At 40.2% G+C, this 18,135-nt stretch overlaps 1 protein-coding gene across 2 annotated transcripts in view; it reads right to left on the bottom strand.

Annotated features, from left to right (window-relative positions):
- Cdk16 (cyclin dependent kinase 16) overlaps positions 1-14,978 on the bottom strand; it is a 32,089-nt gene extending 17,111 nt beyond the window's left edge. The window contains exons 1-5 of one of the 2 annotated variants that reach the window (XM_075957509.1): positions 14,840-14,978; positions 2,860-3,259; positions 2,001-2,134; positions 1,161-1,286; positions 888-944 (exon numbers count right to left, since the gene is read on the bottom strand). In XM_075957509.1, coding sequence (XP_075813624.1) covers positions 888-944; positions 1,161-1,286; positions 2,001-2,134; positions 2,860-3,253 — 711 coding nt within the window. In that variant the 5' untranslated portion in view covers positions 3,254-3,259; positions 14,840-14,978. Of the gene's footprint in view, positions 1-887; positions 945-1,160; positions 1,287-2,000; positions 2,135-2,859; positions 3,260-14,429; positions 14,783-14,839 lie in introns of those variants that run through there. The other variant, XM_075957510.1, reaches the window with a different exon arrangement.
- Positions 14,979-18,135: the final 3,157 nt, after the last annotated feature.

Here is an 18,135-nt window from a genome sequence, read left to right as displayed (position 1 = left end):
AATTTATTTATTTATGAAGGATTCTGCCTCCTCCCCGCCCTTTTTTTAAAATTTATTTATAAAAAACAAATAAAAAAAGTAAATTTATTTATTTATTAAGGATTTCTGCTTCCTCCCCGCCTTTTTTTATAATTATTTATTAAAAACATAATAAATAAATTTATGTTTTCTAAATTTATTTATTTATTAAGGATTTCTGCCTCCTCCCACCCCTTTTTTAAAATTTATTTCTTTATTAAGGATTTCTGCCTCCTCCCCGCCTTTTCTTTTAAATTTATTTATAAAAAATCATAATAACAAATGTATTTATTTATTAAGGATTTCTGCCTCTTCCCGCCTTTTTTAAAAAATTTATTTATAAAAAAATAATAAATTTATTTATTTATTAATGATTTCTGCCTCCTCCCTGCCTTTTCTTTTTAAATTTATTTATAAAAAAATAATAAATTTATTTATTTATGAAAGATTTCTGCCTCCTCCCGCCTTTTTTAAAATTTATTTATTTATGAAGGATTGTTGCCTCCTCCCCGCCTTTTCTATTAAAATTTATTTATAAAAAAAATAAAAAAAATAAATTTACTTATTTATTAAGGATTTCTGCCTCCTCCCTGTCTTTTTATTTATAAAAAAATAATAAACTTATTATTATTATTATTATTTTTTTTGTTTTGTTTTGTTTTTCGAGACAGGGTTTCTCTGTGATTTTGGAGCCTGTCCTGGAACTAGCTCTTGTAGACCAGGCTGGTCTCAAACTCACAGAGATCTGCCTGCCTCTGCCTCCCGAGTGCTGGGATTAAAGGTGTGTGCCACCAAGGATTTCTGCCTCCTCCCCGCCTTTATTTATTTTATTTTATTTAAAATTTACTGATTTCCACCCCGGTCCTCACCTCGCCCAGCTTGTCCAGCTTGATGTAGGTCTCGAGTTTCCCAAAGCCGATCTCGGACTGCAGGGGGGCAAAAGGAGAGGAGGGGATTGGCTTACCACAAAATAAATTAAATTAAATTAAATTAAAATAAATTAAATCAAAATAAAATAAAATAAATTAGAATAAATTAAATTAAATTAAAATAAATTAAAATTAAATTAAATCAAAATAAATTAAAATAAAATAAAATAAATTAAAATAAAATAAATTAAATTAATTAATCACGGCGCTCACCAGGCTGACCCTGCGCAGCCGCCGGCTGAGCGGTTTGTCGAAGATGGGGCTGTTGAGCGTCAGCTTCTCCAGGTAACCCTCGGGGAGCCGGATGTCAGCGGGCAGCGACAGGCGCTTGTTGATGTCCTGGATTAAAAATAAGATTATAAATAGAGAAGAGTGAGGGGCCGGAGGGGTGGCTCGGTGGTTAGAGCACGGCCCGGGTGCTGAGTTCGTATGCATAATAAATAAATATAAAAATTAGAATATTGTGTACATAATAAATGAATATAAAATTAGAATATTGTATACATAATAAATAAATATAAAATTAGAATATTGTGCACATAATTGAATATAAAAATTAGAATATTGTCTGCATAATAAACATAAAAATTAGAATATTGTGTGCATGATAAATATAAAATTAGAATATTGCATACATAATAAATAAACATAAAAATTAGAATATTGTGTGCATGATAAATATAAAATCACAACATCGCATGCATAATAAATAAATATAAAAACTGGAATATCACATGCATAAATAACTAACTATAAAAATTAGAATATTGCACACATAATAAATAAATATGAAAATTAGAATACCGCATGCATAATTAATATCAATTAGAATATTGCATGCACAATGAATAAATATAAAAATTAGAATATTGTATACATAATAAATGAGTGTAAAATTAGAATATTGCACGCATAATAAATAAATATGAAAATTAGAATATTGCACGCATAATTAATATAAATTAGAATATTGCATGCACAATGAATAAATATAAAAATTAGAATACTGTACACATAATAAACATGACCCCCACCCCTCCATCCGGGCCGCACCTCCGTGGAGATCTTGCGGGGCGGGTGGCTGCGCATGCGGACTCTGACGGGCGATTGCACCTCGTCGGAGGAGGTGGCCGAGGCCTGGTCGCTCTCGCCGTCCGACCCCATCTTCGTGTCCTCGTGGACGATCTCTGAAAATTACAATATTGTATAAATAATAAATATGAAAAATCAGAATATGGTATGCATGATCAATAAATATAAAAAAATCAGAATATTGTATACATGATAAATATACAAAAATTAGAATATTGTATCCATGATCAATTAATAAAAAAGAATTAGAATATTGTGTCCATGATAAATAAATATAAAAAAATTAGAATACGGTATCCATGATCAATAAATATGAAAAGAATTAGAATACTGTATCCATGATGAATAAATATAAAAATCAGAATATTGCATCCATGATCAAGAAATATAAAAAAATTAGAATATTGTATCCGTAATAAATAAATATAAAATAAAAATATTGCATGCATAATAAATATAAAAATTAGAGTGTCGTATGCATAGTAAACAGACACAAATTAGAATATTGTATGCATAATAAATGAATATAAAATTAGAATATTGCAGACATAATAAATGTAAAAATCAGAATATTGTATCCATAATAAATAAATATAAAATCAAAATATTGTATGCATAATAAATATAAAATCAAAATATTGTATGCATAATAAATATAAAAATTAGAATGTTGCACGCATAATAAATATAAAATTAGAATATTGTGTGCATAATAAATAAATATAAAATTAGAATATTGCATGCATAATAAATAGATTAAAAGAGATTTATTTATAAAGAAAATAGACCGTATACGTATAAACGAATAAATATGAATTACCTGGCGCTGAGCTGAGCGGGCCCCGGGCAGGACGCAGGTCCCCGGGAGCCACACGGGCCGGGGTCGCCCCCAGGTCCCGGCCGATCTGCTGCTCCGCGGCTCCATTGCTCCTGTCTGGGCCCCGCCCCCCGCGGCCGATCTGTTGCTCCGCGGATCCATTGCTCCTGTCTGGGCCCCGCCCCCCGCGGCCGATCTGCTGTTCCGCGGATCCATTGCTCCTGTCTGGGCCCCGCCCCCCGCGGCCGATCTGCTGCTCCGCGGCTCCGTTGCTCTTGTCTGGGCCCCGCCCCCCACGGCCGATCTGCTGCTCAGCGGCTCCATTGCTCTTGTCTGGGCCCCGCCCCCCACGGAGGGTCATGGAGAGCTGCCGCTTGATCTTCTTCATCCGGTCCATGGCCGCCTGGGGGGAGACGGGGGAATTTGCATAGTCATTAATTATGCATGCAATATTCTAATTATCATGCATGCAATATCCTAATTATGCCTGCGATATCCAAATTTTATAGTCATTTATCATGTATGCAATATTCTAATTATGCATGCAATATTCTAATTATCATGTATGCAATACTCTAATTATGCATGCGATATCCTAATTTTGTAGTCCTTTATTATGCATGCAATCTTCTAATTATCATGTATGCAATACTCTAATTATGTATGCAATATCCTAATTTTATAGTCATTTTATTATGCATGCAATCTTCTAATTATCATGTATGCAATACTCTAATTATGCATGCGATATCCTAATTTTGTAGTCCTTTATTATGCATGCAATCTTCTAATTATCATGTATGCAATACTCTAATTATGTATGCAATATCCTAATTTTATAGTCATTTTATTATGCATGCAATCTTCTAATTATCATGTATGCAATACTCTAATTATGTATGCAATATCCTAATTTTATAGTCATTTATTATGTACGCAATATTCTATTTATTATTATGCATGCATGCGATATTCTAATTTTTATGGCTATCATGCACGCAATATCCTAATTTTGTGGTCATTAATCATGCATGCAATATTCTAATTATTATGTATGCAATATCCTAATTATTATGTATGCATGCAATATCCTAATTATCATGTATGCAATATCCTAGTTTTATAGTCGTTAATTATGTATGCAATATTCTGATTTTATATCTATTTAGGATGTATGCATGCAATATTCCAATTTTTATATTTCTTATGTATGCATGCAATAGCGTAATTTTTATATTTATTTATTATGCATGCAATATTCTGATTTCTTATTTATTTATCTATTATAATACAATATTCTAATCACATATTTATTCATTATTTATACAATATTCTAGTTTTACATCTATTCATCATGCATGCAATACCCTAATTTTTATATTTATTTATTACGCCTGCGATATCCTAATTTTATATTTATTTATTATACATACAATATTCTAATCATTTATTTATTCATTATGTATACAATATTCTAATTTTATATTTATTTATTACGCATGTAATATTCTAATTTTTATAAAATTATAAATAAATATGAAAGAGAATTAGGATGTTGTATCCATCATGAATAGATAAATATAAAAATTAAAATACTGTATACATAATAAATAAATATTTTTAAAAAGAAAAAAAAAATTTGGCCTTAGTCGTCATTTGCCCACCCCTGAGGATTCGACCTCGGGACTGAGTCGCGGGTGGCTGGCGTTAAGGAGATGGAGGATATTGTACGCATATTAAATGTAAAATTAGAATATCGTATACATAATAAAGTGGGTGTCTAGGGTCTCACGGGGGGAGATAGATAAATATAAAAATTAGAATATTGTATGCATAATAAACATATCAATATAAAATTAGAATGTTGTATACATAATAAATGTAAAATTAGAGTATCGTATGCATAATAAAGTAGGTGTCTAGGGTCTCACGGGGGGTGATAGATAACTATAAAAATCAGAATATTGTATGCATAATAAATATAAAAATTAGAATGTTGTATTCATAATAAATGTAAAATTAGAATATCGTATGCATAATAAAGTGGGTGTCTAGGGGTCTCACGGGGGATATAGATAAATATAAGAATTAGAATATTGTATACATAATAAATATATCAATATAAAATTAAAATATTGTATGCATAATGAATAAATAAATATAAAATGAGAATATCATATACATAATAAAGTGAGTATCTAGGGTCTCACGGGGGATATAGATGAATATAAAAATTAGAATATTGTATGCATAATAAATGTAAAATTAGAATATTTCATACATAATAAAGTGGGTGTCTAGGGTCTCACGGGGGGAGATATATAAAAACTAGAATATTGTATGCGTAATGAATATATATAAAATTAGAATATTGTATGCATAACGAATATATATAAAATTAGAATATTGTATGCATAATAAATATAGAATTAGAATGTTGTGTACATAATAAGTAAATAAACATAATAAATATAAAATTAGAATATTGTATCCATAATATAGAAATTAGAATATCGTGTCCATAATAAATAAACATAAAATTAGAATATTGTATCCATAATAAATATAAAAATTTAGAATACTTGTTCCCCCCCACCCCCACGTCGTCACCTTGGGACTCGGACGCGCAGCCTCGGGGACGGACGCGCCCCCAGCGGGGACCAGGGGTTCGGGGACAGCCCCAGGATGCGGGTTCAAGTCCCGGGCCCGGGGTTCGGGGACAGCCCCAGGACACGGGTTCAAATCCTGGGCCCGGGGTTCGGGGACAGCCCCAGGTCGCGGGTTCAAGTCCCGGGCCCGGGGTTCGGGGACAGCCCCAGGACACGGGTTCAAATCCTGGGCCCGGGGTTCGGGGACAGCCCCAGGACGCGGGTTCAAATCCTGGGCCCGGGGTTCGGGGACAGCCCCAGGACGCGGGTTCAAATCCTGGGCCCGGGGTTCGGGGACAGCCCCAGGTCGCGGGTTCAAATCCTGGGCCCGGGGTTCGGGAACAGCCCCAGGTCGCGGGTTCAAGTCCCGGGTCTGCATGGCCCGCAGGCCCCAGCCCCACATGGTCCCCAGCTGCCGGGCAGGAAGCTCTCAGGGGGCCCACGAGGCTCCGCCCACCTCCCCCAGCAACCGTTGTCATGGTGACGGGTGGATCACCCCACTTCTCTATGCAAATGGGGGGGAGGGGCCCAACCACTGGGGTGGGGGGGCGGTGTCCCACAAACCCGGTTTTTTTATATTTATTTATCGTGGATGCAATCTTCTAATTTTATTATATTTATTTGTTGTGTATACAATATTCTAATTTTTTATATTTATCATGTATATAATATTCTAATTTTTTATATTTATTTATTATGTATACAATATTCTAATTTTTTATATTTATTGATCGTGTATACAATATTCTAATTCTTTTTATATTTATTTATTATGTATACAATATTCTAATTTTTTATATGTATTGATCGTGTATACAATATTCTAATTTTTTATATGTATTGATCGTGTATACAATATTCTAATTCTTTTTATATTTATTTATTATGTATACAATATTCTAATTTTTTATATTTATCATGTAGACAATATTCTAATTTTTTATATTTATTTATCATGTGTACAATATTCTAATTCTTTTTATATTTATTTATCCTGTGTACAATATTCTAATTTTTTACATTTATTTATCATGTATACAATATTCTAATTTTCTTATATTGACTTATCATGTATACACTATTCTAACTCCTTTTATATTTATTTATTATGAATATTGTTTTTATATTTATTGATCATGGATACCATATTCTAATTTTTTATATTTTATTGATCATGGATACAATATCCTCATTTTTTATATTTATTGATCATGGATACAATATTCTAATTCTTTTTATATTTATTTATCATGTGTACAATATTCTAATTCTTTTTATATTTATTTATCATGTGTACAATATTCTAATTCTTTTTATATTTATTTATCATGTCTACAATATTCTAATTCTTTTTATATTTATTTATCATGTGTACAATATTCTAATTTTTTATATTTATTTATCATGTATACAATATTCTAATTTTCTTATATTGATTTATCATGTATACACTATTCTAACTCCTTTTATATTTATTTATTTATTATGAATATTGTTTTTATATTTATCGATCATGGATACCACATTCTAATTTTTTATATTTTATTGATCATGGATACAATATTCTCATTTTTTATATTTATTGATCATGGATACAATATTCTTATTCTTTTTATATTTATTCATTGATTATATATACAATCTTCTAATTTTTTATATTTATTGATCATGTAGACAATATTCTAATTTTTATATTTATCATGTATACAATATTCTAATTTTTTTATATTTATTTATTATGTGTACAATATTCTAATTCTTTTTATATTTATTTATCATGTGTACAATATTCTAATTCTTTTTATATTTATTTATCACGTGTACAATATTCTAATTTTTATATTTATTTATCATGTATACAATATTCTAATTTTCTTATATTGATTTATCATGTATACACTATTCTAACTCCTTTTATATTTATTTATTTATTATGAATATTGTTTTTATATTTATCGATCATGGATACCACATTCTAATTTTTTATATTTTATTGATCATGGATACAATATTCTCATTTTTTATATTTATTGATCATGCATACAATATTCTTATTCTTTTTATATTTATTCATTTATTATATATACAATCTTCTAATTTTTTATATTTATTGATCACGTAGACAATATTCTATTTTTTTATATTTATCATGTAGACAATATTCTAATTTTTTTATATTTATCATGTGCACAATATTCTTTTTTATATTTATTGATCATGTATACAATATTCTAATTTTATTACATTTATTTATCATGCAAACAATATTCTAATTTTTTATATTTATTATGTATACAATATTCTAGATCTCAGGTCCCACCTCTAGTGTATACATAATCAATAAATAATGAATATAAGAGGGAATCAGAGTATCGTATACATACTAAATAAATATAAAAATTAAAATATTGTATACGTAATCAATAAATAATAAATATAAGAGGGAATTAGAATACTGTATACATACTAAGTAAATATAAAAATTAAAATATTGTATACATAATCAATAAATAATGAATATAAGAGGGAATCAGAGTATCGTATACATATTAAATAAATATAAAAATTAAAATATTGTATACGTAATCAATAAATAATAAATATAAGAGAGCATTAGAATATGGTATACATATTGAATAAGTAGATAAATATAAAAATTAGAATATTGTATACATGATAAATAAATATAAAAGAGAATCAGAATATGGTATACGTCATGAATCAATCCATATAAAATTAAAATATGGTATAAATAATCAATAAATAAATATAAAAGAGAATTAGAATATTGTATACATAGTGAATAAGTAAATATAAAAATTAAAATATGGCACACATAATCAATAAATAAATATAAGAGACAATTAGAATATCGTATACGTCATGAATCAATCCATATAAAAATAAAAATATTGTATACATAATCAATAAATAAATAAATATAAGAGATAATTAGAATATTGTATACATAGTGAGTAAGTAAATATAAAAATTAAAATATGGTATACATAATCAATAAATATAAGAGAGAATTAGAATATGGTATATATAAACAATAAGTAAATATAAAAATTAGAATATTGCATACATGATAAAAAAATAAAAAAGAGAATTATAATATGGTATACATAATGAATAAGTAGATAAATATAAAAATTAGAATATTGTATACATGATAAATAGAGAATTAGAATATTGTATACATAAGGAATGAATAAACATAAAAGTTAGAATCTTGTATACATACTAAATAAATGTAAAATTAAAATATTGTGTACGTAATGAATAAATAAATAGAGAATTACAATATTGCATACATAAGGAATGAATAAACATAAAAATTAGAATCTTGCATACATACTAAATAAAAATTAAAATATTGTATACGTAATGAATAAATAAATAAAAAGAGAATTAGAATATTGTATACATAATAAATCAGTATAAAATTAGAATATTGCATACATACTAAATAAATATAAAGACTAGACTCTTGTATACATAATCAATAAATATAAAAAATTAGACTCTTGTATACAAAATAAATCAATAAACATAAAAAATTAGACTCTTGTATACATAATAAATCAGTAAATATAAAAAATTAGACTCTTGTATACATAATAAATCAGTAAATATAAAAAATTAGACTCTTGTATACATAATAAATCAATAAATATAAAAAATTAGACTCTTGTATACAAAATCAATAAATATGAAAAATTAGACTCTTGTATACATAATAAATCAATAAATATAAAAAATTAGACTCTTGTATACATAATATAAAAAATTAGACTCTTGTATACATAATCAATAAATATAAAAAATAAGACTCTTGTATACATAATCAATAAATATAAAAAATTAGACTCTTGTATACATAATCAATAAATATAAAAAATTAGACTCTTGTATACATAATAAATCAATAAATATAAAAAATTACTCTTGTATACATAATAAATCAATAAATATAAAAAATTAGACTCTTGTATACATAATAAATCAATAAATATAAAAAATTAGACTCTTGTATACATAATAAATCAATAAATATAAAAAATTAGACTCTTGTATACATAATAAATATAAAAAATTAGACTCTTGTATACATAATAAATCAATAAATATAAAAAATTACTCTTGTATACATAATAAATCAATAAATATAAAAAATTAGACTCTTGTATACATAATAAATATAAAAAATTAGACTCTTGTATACATAATAAATCAATAAATATAAAAAATTAGACTCTTGTACACGTAATCAATCAATAAATCAATGATTAAAAAAACAAATAATCAATAATCAAAAATAAACCTCCTTTCTCCGCCCCTCAGCATCCCGGGCTTTTCCCACGCTCAGTTCCCAGGGCGGAGCCAAGATCAATGACCCCCGCAGTGCATTCTGGGAAAGTCCAAGGGGAGGGGTCCTGACAGACAAGGTCAATGACCCCCCCTGCAGTGCATTCTGGGAAAGTCCAAGGGGAGGGGTCCTGACAGTCAAGGTCAATGACCCCCGCAGTGCATTCTGGGAAAGTCCAAGGGGAGGGGTCCTGACAGACAAGGTCAATGACCCCCGCAGTGCATTCTGGGAAAGTCCAAGGGGAGGGGTCCTGACAGACGAGGTCAATGACCCCTGCAGTGCATTCTGGGAAAGTCCAAGGGGAGGGGTCCTGACAGACAAGGTCAATGACCCTGCAGTGCATTCTGGGAAAGTCCAAGGGGAGGGGTCCTGACAGACAAGGTCAATGACCCTGCAGTGCATTCTGGGAAAGTCCAAGGGGAGGGGTCCTGACAGACAAGGTCAATGACCCCCGCAGTGCATTCTGGGAAAGTCCAAGGGGAGGGGTCCTGACAGACAAGGTCAATGACCCTGCAGTGCATTCTGGGAAAGTCCAAGGGGAGGGGTCCTGACAGACAAGGTCAATGACCCCTGCAGTGCATTCTGGGAAAGTCCAAGGGGAGGGGTCCTGACAGACAAGGTCAATGACCCCCTGCAGTGCATTCTGGGAAAGTCCAAGGGGAGGGGTCCTGACAGTCAAGGTCAATGACCCCTGCAGTGCATTCTGGGAAAGTCCAAGGGGAGGGATCCTGACAGACAAGGTCAATGACCCCTGCAGTGCATTCTGGGAAAGTCCAAGGGGAGGGGTCCTGACAGACAAGGTCAATGACCCCTGCAGTGCATTCTGGGAAAGTCCAAGGGGAGGGGTCCTGACAGACAAGGTCAATGACCCCTGCAGTGCATTCTGGGAAAGTCCAAGGGGAGGGGTCCTGACAGTCAAGGTCAATGACCCCTGCAGTGCATTCTGGGAAAGTCCAAGGGGAGGGGTCCTGACAGTCAAGGTCAATGACCCCCGTGGTGCATTCTGGGAAAGTCCAAGGGGAGGGGTCCTGACAGTCAAGGTCAATGACCCCCGCAGTGCATTCTGGGAAAGTCCAAGGGGAGGGGTCCTGACAGACAAGGTCAATGACCCCTGCAGTGCATTCTGGGAAAGTCCAAGGGGAGGGGTCCTGACAGACAAGGTCAATGACCCCCCCTGCAGTGCATTCTGGGAAAGTCCAAGGGGAGGGGTCCTGACAGACGAGGTCAATGACCCCCCATGCAGTGCATTCTGGGAAAGTCCAAGGGGAGGGGTCCTGACAGACAAGGTCAATGACCCCCCCTGCAGTGCATTCTGGGAAAGTCCAAGGGGAGGGGTCCTGACAGACGAGGTCAATGACCCCCGCAGTGCATTCTGGGAAAGTCCAAGGGGAGGGGTCCTGACAGACAAGGTCAATGACCCCCGCGGTGCATTCTGGGAAAGTCCAAGGGGAGGGGTCCTGACAGACAAGGTCAATGACCCCCGCGGTGCATTCTGGGAAAGTCCAAGGGGAGGGGTCCTGACAGTCAAGGTCAATGACCCCTGCAGTGCATTCTGGGAAAGTCCAAGGGGAGGGGTCCTGACAGACAAGGTCAATGACCCCTGCAGTGCATTCTGGGAAAGTCCAAGGGGAGGGGTCCTGACAGACAAGGTCAATGACCCCTGCAGTGCATTCTGGGAAAGTCCAAGGGGAGGGGTCCTGACAGTCAAGGTCAATGACCCCCCCTGCAGTGCATTCTGGGAAAGTCCAAGGGGAGGGGTCCTGACAGACAAGGTCAATGACCCTGCAGTGCATTCTGGGAAAGTCCAAGGGGAGGGGTCCTGACAGACAAGGTCAATGACCCCTGCAGTGCATTCTGGGAAAGTCCAAGGGGAGGGGTCCTGACAGACAAGGTCAATGACCCTGCAGTGCATTCTGGGAAAGTCCAAGGGGAGGGGTCCTGACAGACAAGGTCAATGACCCCCTGCAGTGCATTCTGGGAAAGTCCAAGGGGAGGGGTCCTGACAGACAAGGTCAATGACCCTGCAGTGCATTCTGGGAAAGTCCAAGGGGAGGGGTCCTGACAGACAAGGTCAATGACCCTGCAGTGCATTCTGGGAAAGTCCAAGGGGAGGGGTCCTGACAGACAAGGTCAATGACCCCCCCTGCAGTGCATTCTGGGAAAGTCCAAGGGGAGGGGTCCTGACAGTCAAGGTCAATGACCCCTGCAGTGCATTCTGGGAAAGTCCAAGGGGAGGGGTCCTGACAGACAAGGTCAATGACCCCCGCAGTGCATTCTGGGAAAGTCCAAGGGGAGGGGTCCTGACAGACAAGGTCAATGACCTCCGCAGTGCATTCTGGGAAAGTCCAAGGGGAGGGGTCCTGACAGTCAAGGTCAATGACCCCTGCAGTGCATTCTGGGAAAGTCCAAGGGGGAGGGGTCCTGACAGACAAGGTCAATGACCCCTGCAGTGCATTCTGGGAAAGTCCAAGGGGAGGGGTCCTGACAGACAAGGTCAATGACCCTGCAGTGCATTCTGGGAAAGTCCAAGGGGAGGGGTCCTGACACACAAGGTCAATGACCCCCCCTGCAGTGCATTCTGGGAAAGTCCAAGGGGAGGGGTCCTGACACACAAGGTCAATGACCCCTGCAGTGCATTCTGGGAAAGTCCAACGGGAGGGGTCCTGACAGACAAGGTCAATGACCCCTGCAGTGCATTCTGGGAAAGTCCAAGGGGAGGGGTCCTGACACACAAGGTCAATGACCCCCGCAGTGCATTCTGGGAAAGTCCAAGGGGAGGGGGTCCTGACAGACAAGGTCAATGACCCCCCCTGCAGTGCATTCTGGGAAAGTCCAAGGGGAGGGGTCCTGACAGACAAGGTCAATGACCCCTGCAGTGCATTCTGGGAAAGTCCAAGGGGAGGGGTCCTGACAGACAAGGTCAATGACCCCCCCTGCAGTGCATTCTGGGAAAGTCCAAGGGGAGGGGTCCTGACAGACAAGGTCAATGACCCCTGCAGTGCATTCTGGGAAAGTCCAAGGGGAGGGGTCCTGACAGACAAGGTCAATGACCCCCGCAGTGCATTCTGGGAAAGTCCAAGGGGAGGGGTCCTGACAGACAAGGTCAATGACCCCCGCTGTGCATTCTGGGAAAGTCCAAGGGGAGGGGTCCTGACAGACAAGGTCAATGACCCCTGCAGTGCATTCTGGGAAAGTCCAAGGGGAGGGGTCCTGACAGACAAGGTCAATGACCCCCGCAGTGCATTCTGGGAAAGTCCAAGGGGAGGGGTCCTGACAGACAAGGTCAATGACCCCCGTGGTGCATTCTGGGAAAGTCCAAGGGGAGGGGGTCCCTGACAGCCAAGGATCGAGGCCACGGCCAGGGAGGCCCCCCAAGGACCCCCCACCTAGGTGCATTGTGGGATCGAGGCCACGGCCAGGGAGGCCCCCCAAGGACTCCCCACCCCGGTGCATTCTGGGACAGAGGCCATGGTCACAGACGCCCCCCAAGGACCCCCACCCCGGTGCATTCTGGGATCGAGGCCACGGCCAGGGAGGTCCCCCAAGGACCCTCCACCCCGGTGCATTGTGGGACAGAGGCCATGGTCACAGACGCCCCCAAAGGAACCCCACCCTGGTGCATTGTGGGATAGAGCCCACAGTCAGGGAGGCCCCCCAAGGACCCCCACCCCAGTGCATTCTGGGATCGAGGCCACGGTCAGGGAGGCCCCCCCCCCCCCCCCCGAGGAACCCCACCCTGGTGCATTGTGGGATAGAGCCCACAGTCAGGGAGGCCTCCCAAGGACCCCCACCCCAGTGCATTCTGGGATCGAGGCCACGGTCAGGGAGGCCCCCCAAGGACCCCCACCCCAGTGCATTCTGGGACAGAGGCCATGGTCACAGACGCCCCCAAAGGACCCCCACCCTGGTGCATTCTGGGATAGAGGCCACGGCCAGGGAGGTCCCCCAAGGACCCTCCACCCCGGTGCATTGTGGGATCGAGGCCATGGTCAGAGATGACCCCACCACGGTGCATTCTGGGATCGAGGCCATGGTCAGGGAGCCCCCCCCCCCCCCCGAGGAACCCCACCCTGGTGCATTGTGGGATAGAGCCCATGGTCAGGGAGGCCCCCCAAGGACCCCAACCCCAGTGCATTCTGGGACAGAGGCCACGGTCAGGGAGGCCCCCCCCCCCCCCGAGGAACCCCACCCTGGTGCATTGTGGGATAGAGCCCATGGTCAGGGAGGCCCCCCAAGGACCCCAACCCCAGTGCATTCTGGGACAGAGGCCACGGTCAGGGAGGCCCCCCCCCAGGAACCCCACCCTGGTGCATTGTGGGATAGAGCCCATGGTCAGGGAGGCCCCCCAAGGACCCCCACCCCAGTGCATTCTGGGATCGAGCCCACGGTCAGGGACGCCCCCAAGGACCCTCCACCCCGGTGCATTCTGGGACAGAGGCCACGGTCAGGGAGGCCCCCCAATGACTCCCCCACCCCGTTGCATTGTGGGATCGAGCCCACGGTCAGGGACGCCCCCAATGACCCCACCCCGGTGCATTCTGGGACACGCTCACCGGAGCGGGCGCGCGGGGAAGCTCAGCGCCTCGGGGCCGGCGCGGGGGCGGCTGGGGCGGTGATGGCGGCGGCGGCCCGGGCTGAGGCCGCGCGACCTCCTCGTCCTCCCGTGGGCCGCGGGCGCCCGTCCCAGTAGTCCTCGGCCATGGCTGCCGGGCCCGGGCCGCCGCCGGCGAGGGAGGAAGAGGCGGCGGCGGCGGAGGAGGAGGAGGCGGAGGAGGCGTCCCGGTCACCCGGCCATGAGCTGGGCCGCTGCGGACGAGGCTCCGGTGCTCGCAAGAGCCCGCTGGGATCCGGGTATTCACGACCGCTCGCGGGGACGCAGCGGATCCCAGGGCCCCACAGCCAGCTGTGCCGCGCTCCACGCATGCGCACGCACTCGCTGGAAAGGAAGAAGGAGGAGACTCACCTCGGACTGAGTGTACCAAGAGACCTGTCTGCCGCGGAAGGGGGTGCGGCCATGGCGGGCCCACCGGGGAAGGTGGCGCGGGCCCCGGAACGGCGCCAGGAGTGTAGACAGGGGGGTGAGGAGTCAGTCTTGATCTTGCCAGAATTTTAATCGCATCAAGGTGAGCAGCAGCCAGGAGCCCGGCGTATCAGTTACCTTTTGATTCCCCTACAGTCTCACTTGGTACACCCTCATGGTAGCACACGGGAATTTTGCAAGGAGGAAAAGAACTGGTGAGCCTAGAAGTCCTAGTCCTTTGTGGTGCCTCGGGAAACAAGAATTTAAAGGCTCCAGATGACTTTCTAGGCGAGGTGTCCTGAATTATCATTGGCCTTTCCTACCTTAGATAGGACAACCTAGCCCCGCCCTGCAGCCCTCCCTCCACTTCCAGCTTGTTACCCACTGTGAAACGTATGTAGCCCCACCCTTTAAAATTTGTCGCTCAGCCAATCAGACTTGTTCCCTGTGGTGGGGGCTGACCAAGAATGAAGGGCGTGGCAAAATTGAAGAGGCGTGATCTCGCTTTCCCCTCAGCTTGCCTCCTCCTTTGCAGGCTTTTTATTGGTTTTCGGACTCGCCTTTTTGTTCTGAGCGCCTCTCAGAATTTTTCTGAAGATCCCGTAATATAACAGGCCCAAAGAGCACTCACTCACTTGGGTCGCTCCCTAACCATTTACCATGCTCTCCTGTAGCTTTTTGGTGTGGTTGAACCTGGGCAGAGAGGAAAGGCGAACGTTTAAGAGGTGCAGGATCCGATACAGAGCTGTTAAGAACTTTGGCTTGGGAGGAGCTTCTTGCTTCCTCACCCTAACATTCGCTTACATGCTCCCCTGATTGGGTTTTCTTGAAATCTTTCAATTACCTCACCTTGCCCGGCACTGACTTATTTACTTACTAGGCTCTTTTACATGGCCAACTGCCAAGCACATATTTAACCTCTCATTCCTCTCCCTAGAAAATGATTCCCCATATCTATCCCAAATATTGCTGCAGGCCTTCTGAGACTTACTTACACTGGACGAAGGAACTTCCTTGCCTCTTCTTGGCTTCCCTTGGTCGGGCCTTCCTGCCTTCCCTTCTCCCTTCCTTCCCTTTTAGGATTTTCAAGCAAGGTTCATTGGCAAGGATGTCAGCCATTAAAGACCTAGGATAGACATCAGGTCTGTCACTTAACTGACTTAATCTCTTACCCTTCCTCTCACAACAGGAACAATTCTACTTGTTCTTGAGTATAGCAGACACAGTTGAGCCTCTAGGACTTCATACTTACTTGTTCCCTTTGCCTGGAATGCATTTGCCTTATATCCATACTCCTCGTTTCTTCCTGTTGCAATCCCATTATTCCAGATCCCCACTTGGCTCTATGCCTTTCGAAAATGTGTTTTTAAATTTCTAGATGTTTATTTATTTGCAATATTAAAGTCCATTCCCAACCTTGCGTGTGCTCCACTGTTGAACGGCCTTGGTCAACACTTGTTTTGTTTTTGGACACGGTCTTTTGTAGCCCAAGCTGGCCTTGAGTTCACTGTGTAGTGAATGACCTTGAAGTCTGGATTCTCCTGCCTGCGCCAGTCAAATGGGATTACAAACACCACCACACTTGGTTTTCTTTTCTTTTCTTTCTTTTTTTTTTTTTTTTTTTGGATTTTTAGAGACAAGGTTTCTCTGTAGCTTTGGTGCCTGTCCTGGAACTAGCTCTGTAGACCAGGCTGGCCTCGAATTCACAGAGATCCGCCTGCCTCTGCCTCCAGAGTGCTGGAATTAAAGGAGTGTGCCACCACCGCCCGGCGGCTTGATCAACTTTTAAACAATTAAAAAATAAATAATGGGACTGAGGCTGGAAAAATGGCTCAGTAGTTACAAGCACTTGCTGCTCATTCAGAAGACCTGAATTTGGTTCCCAGTACCCGCATTAAGTGGTTCAGAACTGCCTGTATCTTCAGCTCCAGGGGATGTCATTCTTGTAAAATATCTAATTACATGGAGTAAACACAAATGGACACAAATGTTTCATTTTACATTTTTCACTTGCTTTTCTCATTGAGTGTGGTTCCCTATAGTTAGCACTTTGACCAATCGTATAAACAATATGAAACTAGCAGATGGTGGTGGCAGTTGGGAGACAGGCCAGCCTGATCTACAGTTAGTTCTAAGACAGTCAAGGCTACACAAAGAAACCCTGCCTCAAAAAAACAAAATAAAAAACAACAAAATAAACCCCAAACTAAAAAAAAAAGAAACTAAAAAGGACCTTAGTCCATCAGAATGTTACATAGTGAGGATGCCCTTTTAGCCTCCTCCCACGTCCACATGGCATAACTCTTAAAACACACACACAACACATACCTGGGACACATTGAAAAATTTTATAGGCCAGGCATAGTGGTACACCCTTTAATCTCAGCACTCTCAAGAGGCAGAGGCAGGTGGATCTCTGAGTTTGAGGCTAGCCTGGCCTACATATCTGGTTTCAGGGCTACATAAGAGACCCTGTCTCAAAAAAAAAAAAGGCTGAAAGGATGGCTCAGCAAGTAAAGGTACCTGCTTCAGTTCCATCCCTGGGACCCATATGATGGAGAGATCTCCACATATACACTATGGCATGTGACCCCCCCCCCCAATTAAATGAATGGAATCCAATTTTAAAATTTTGTGTATGGACACACTTGTATCATGGCACACAAGTGAAGGTCAGAAGACAACTTGCAGGAGTTGGCTTTCTCCCTCACCAAGTGGTACTTGGGAATTGAACTCAGGTTGTCAGGCTTGATAGTTACGTGCTGAGACATTTTATCAACTTAGCTTGGTTTGAAACAAGACTTCACATAAGCCAGGCTAGCCCAACTATCTCCCCAGTGCTGCAATTACAGGTTTGTACCACCACACCCAGCTCTATACAGAACTGGGGATTAAACTCAAGTTTGGTGCATGCTAGGTAAGCAATAGCTACAGCCCTAGCCCATGTTTAAAAAATGATTGTGTATAAGTGTTTTGTTTGCAGGCACATGTGTTCCATGTGTGTGCTTGGTGTCCAGATCAAAAGAGGACATTGGATCCCTCGGGACCATGGTTATATAGTTTTGAACAGGCATGTTGGTGCTGGAAGCCCAAACCAGGGTCCTCTGGAAGAACAGCCAGTGCTACTAACTGCTGAGCATCTCTCCAGCCCTTCAGCTTTAGTTAGTTGTGCTTAGTATGTAAGTTTTATAAGCCTTAGGAGAGATGTTTTATTTGCTAATGTCTCAAATACCTATAAT

The sequence above is a fragment of the Microtus pennsylvanicus genome, chromosome X (genome assembly GCF_037038515.1).
Source record: "Microtus pennsylvanicus isolate mMicPen1 chromosome X, mMicPen1.hap1, whole genome shotgun sequence".
In the NCBI taxonomy this organism is placed as follows: domain Eukaryota; kingdom Metazoa; phylum Chordata; class Mammalia; order Rodentia; family Cricetidae; genus Microtus; species Microtus pennsylvanicus.
The sequence above is the reverse complement of the archived record's forward strand: the minus strand, read 5'-3'. Positions and strand labels throughout refer to the sequence as shown.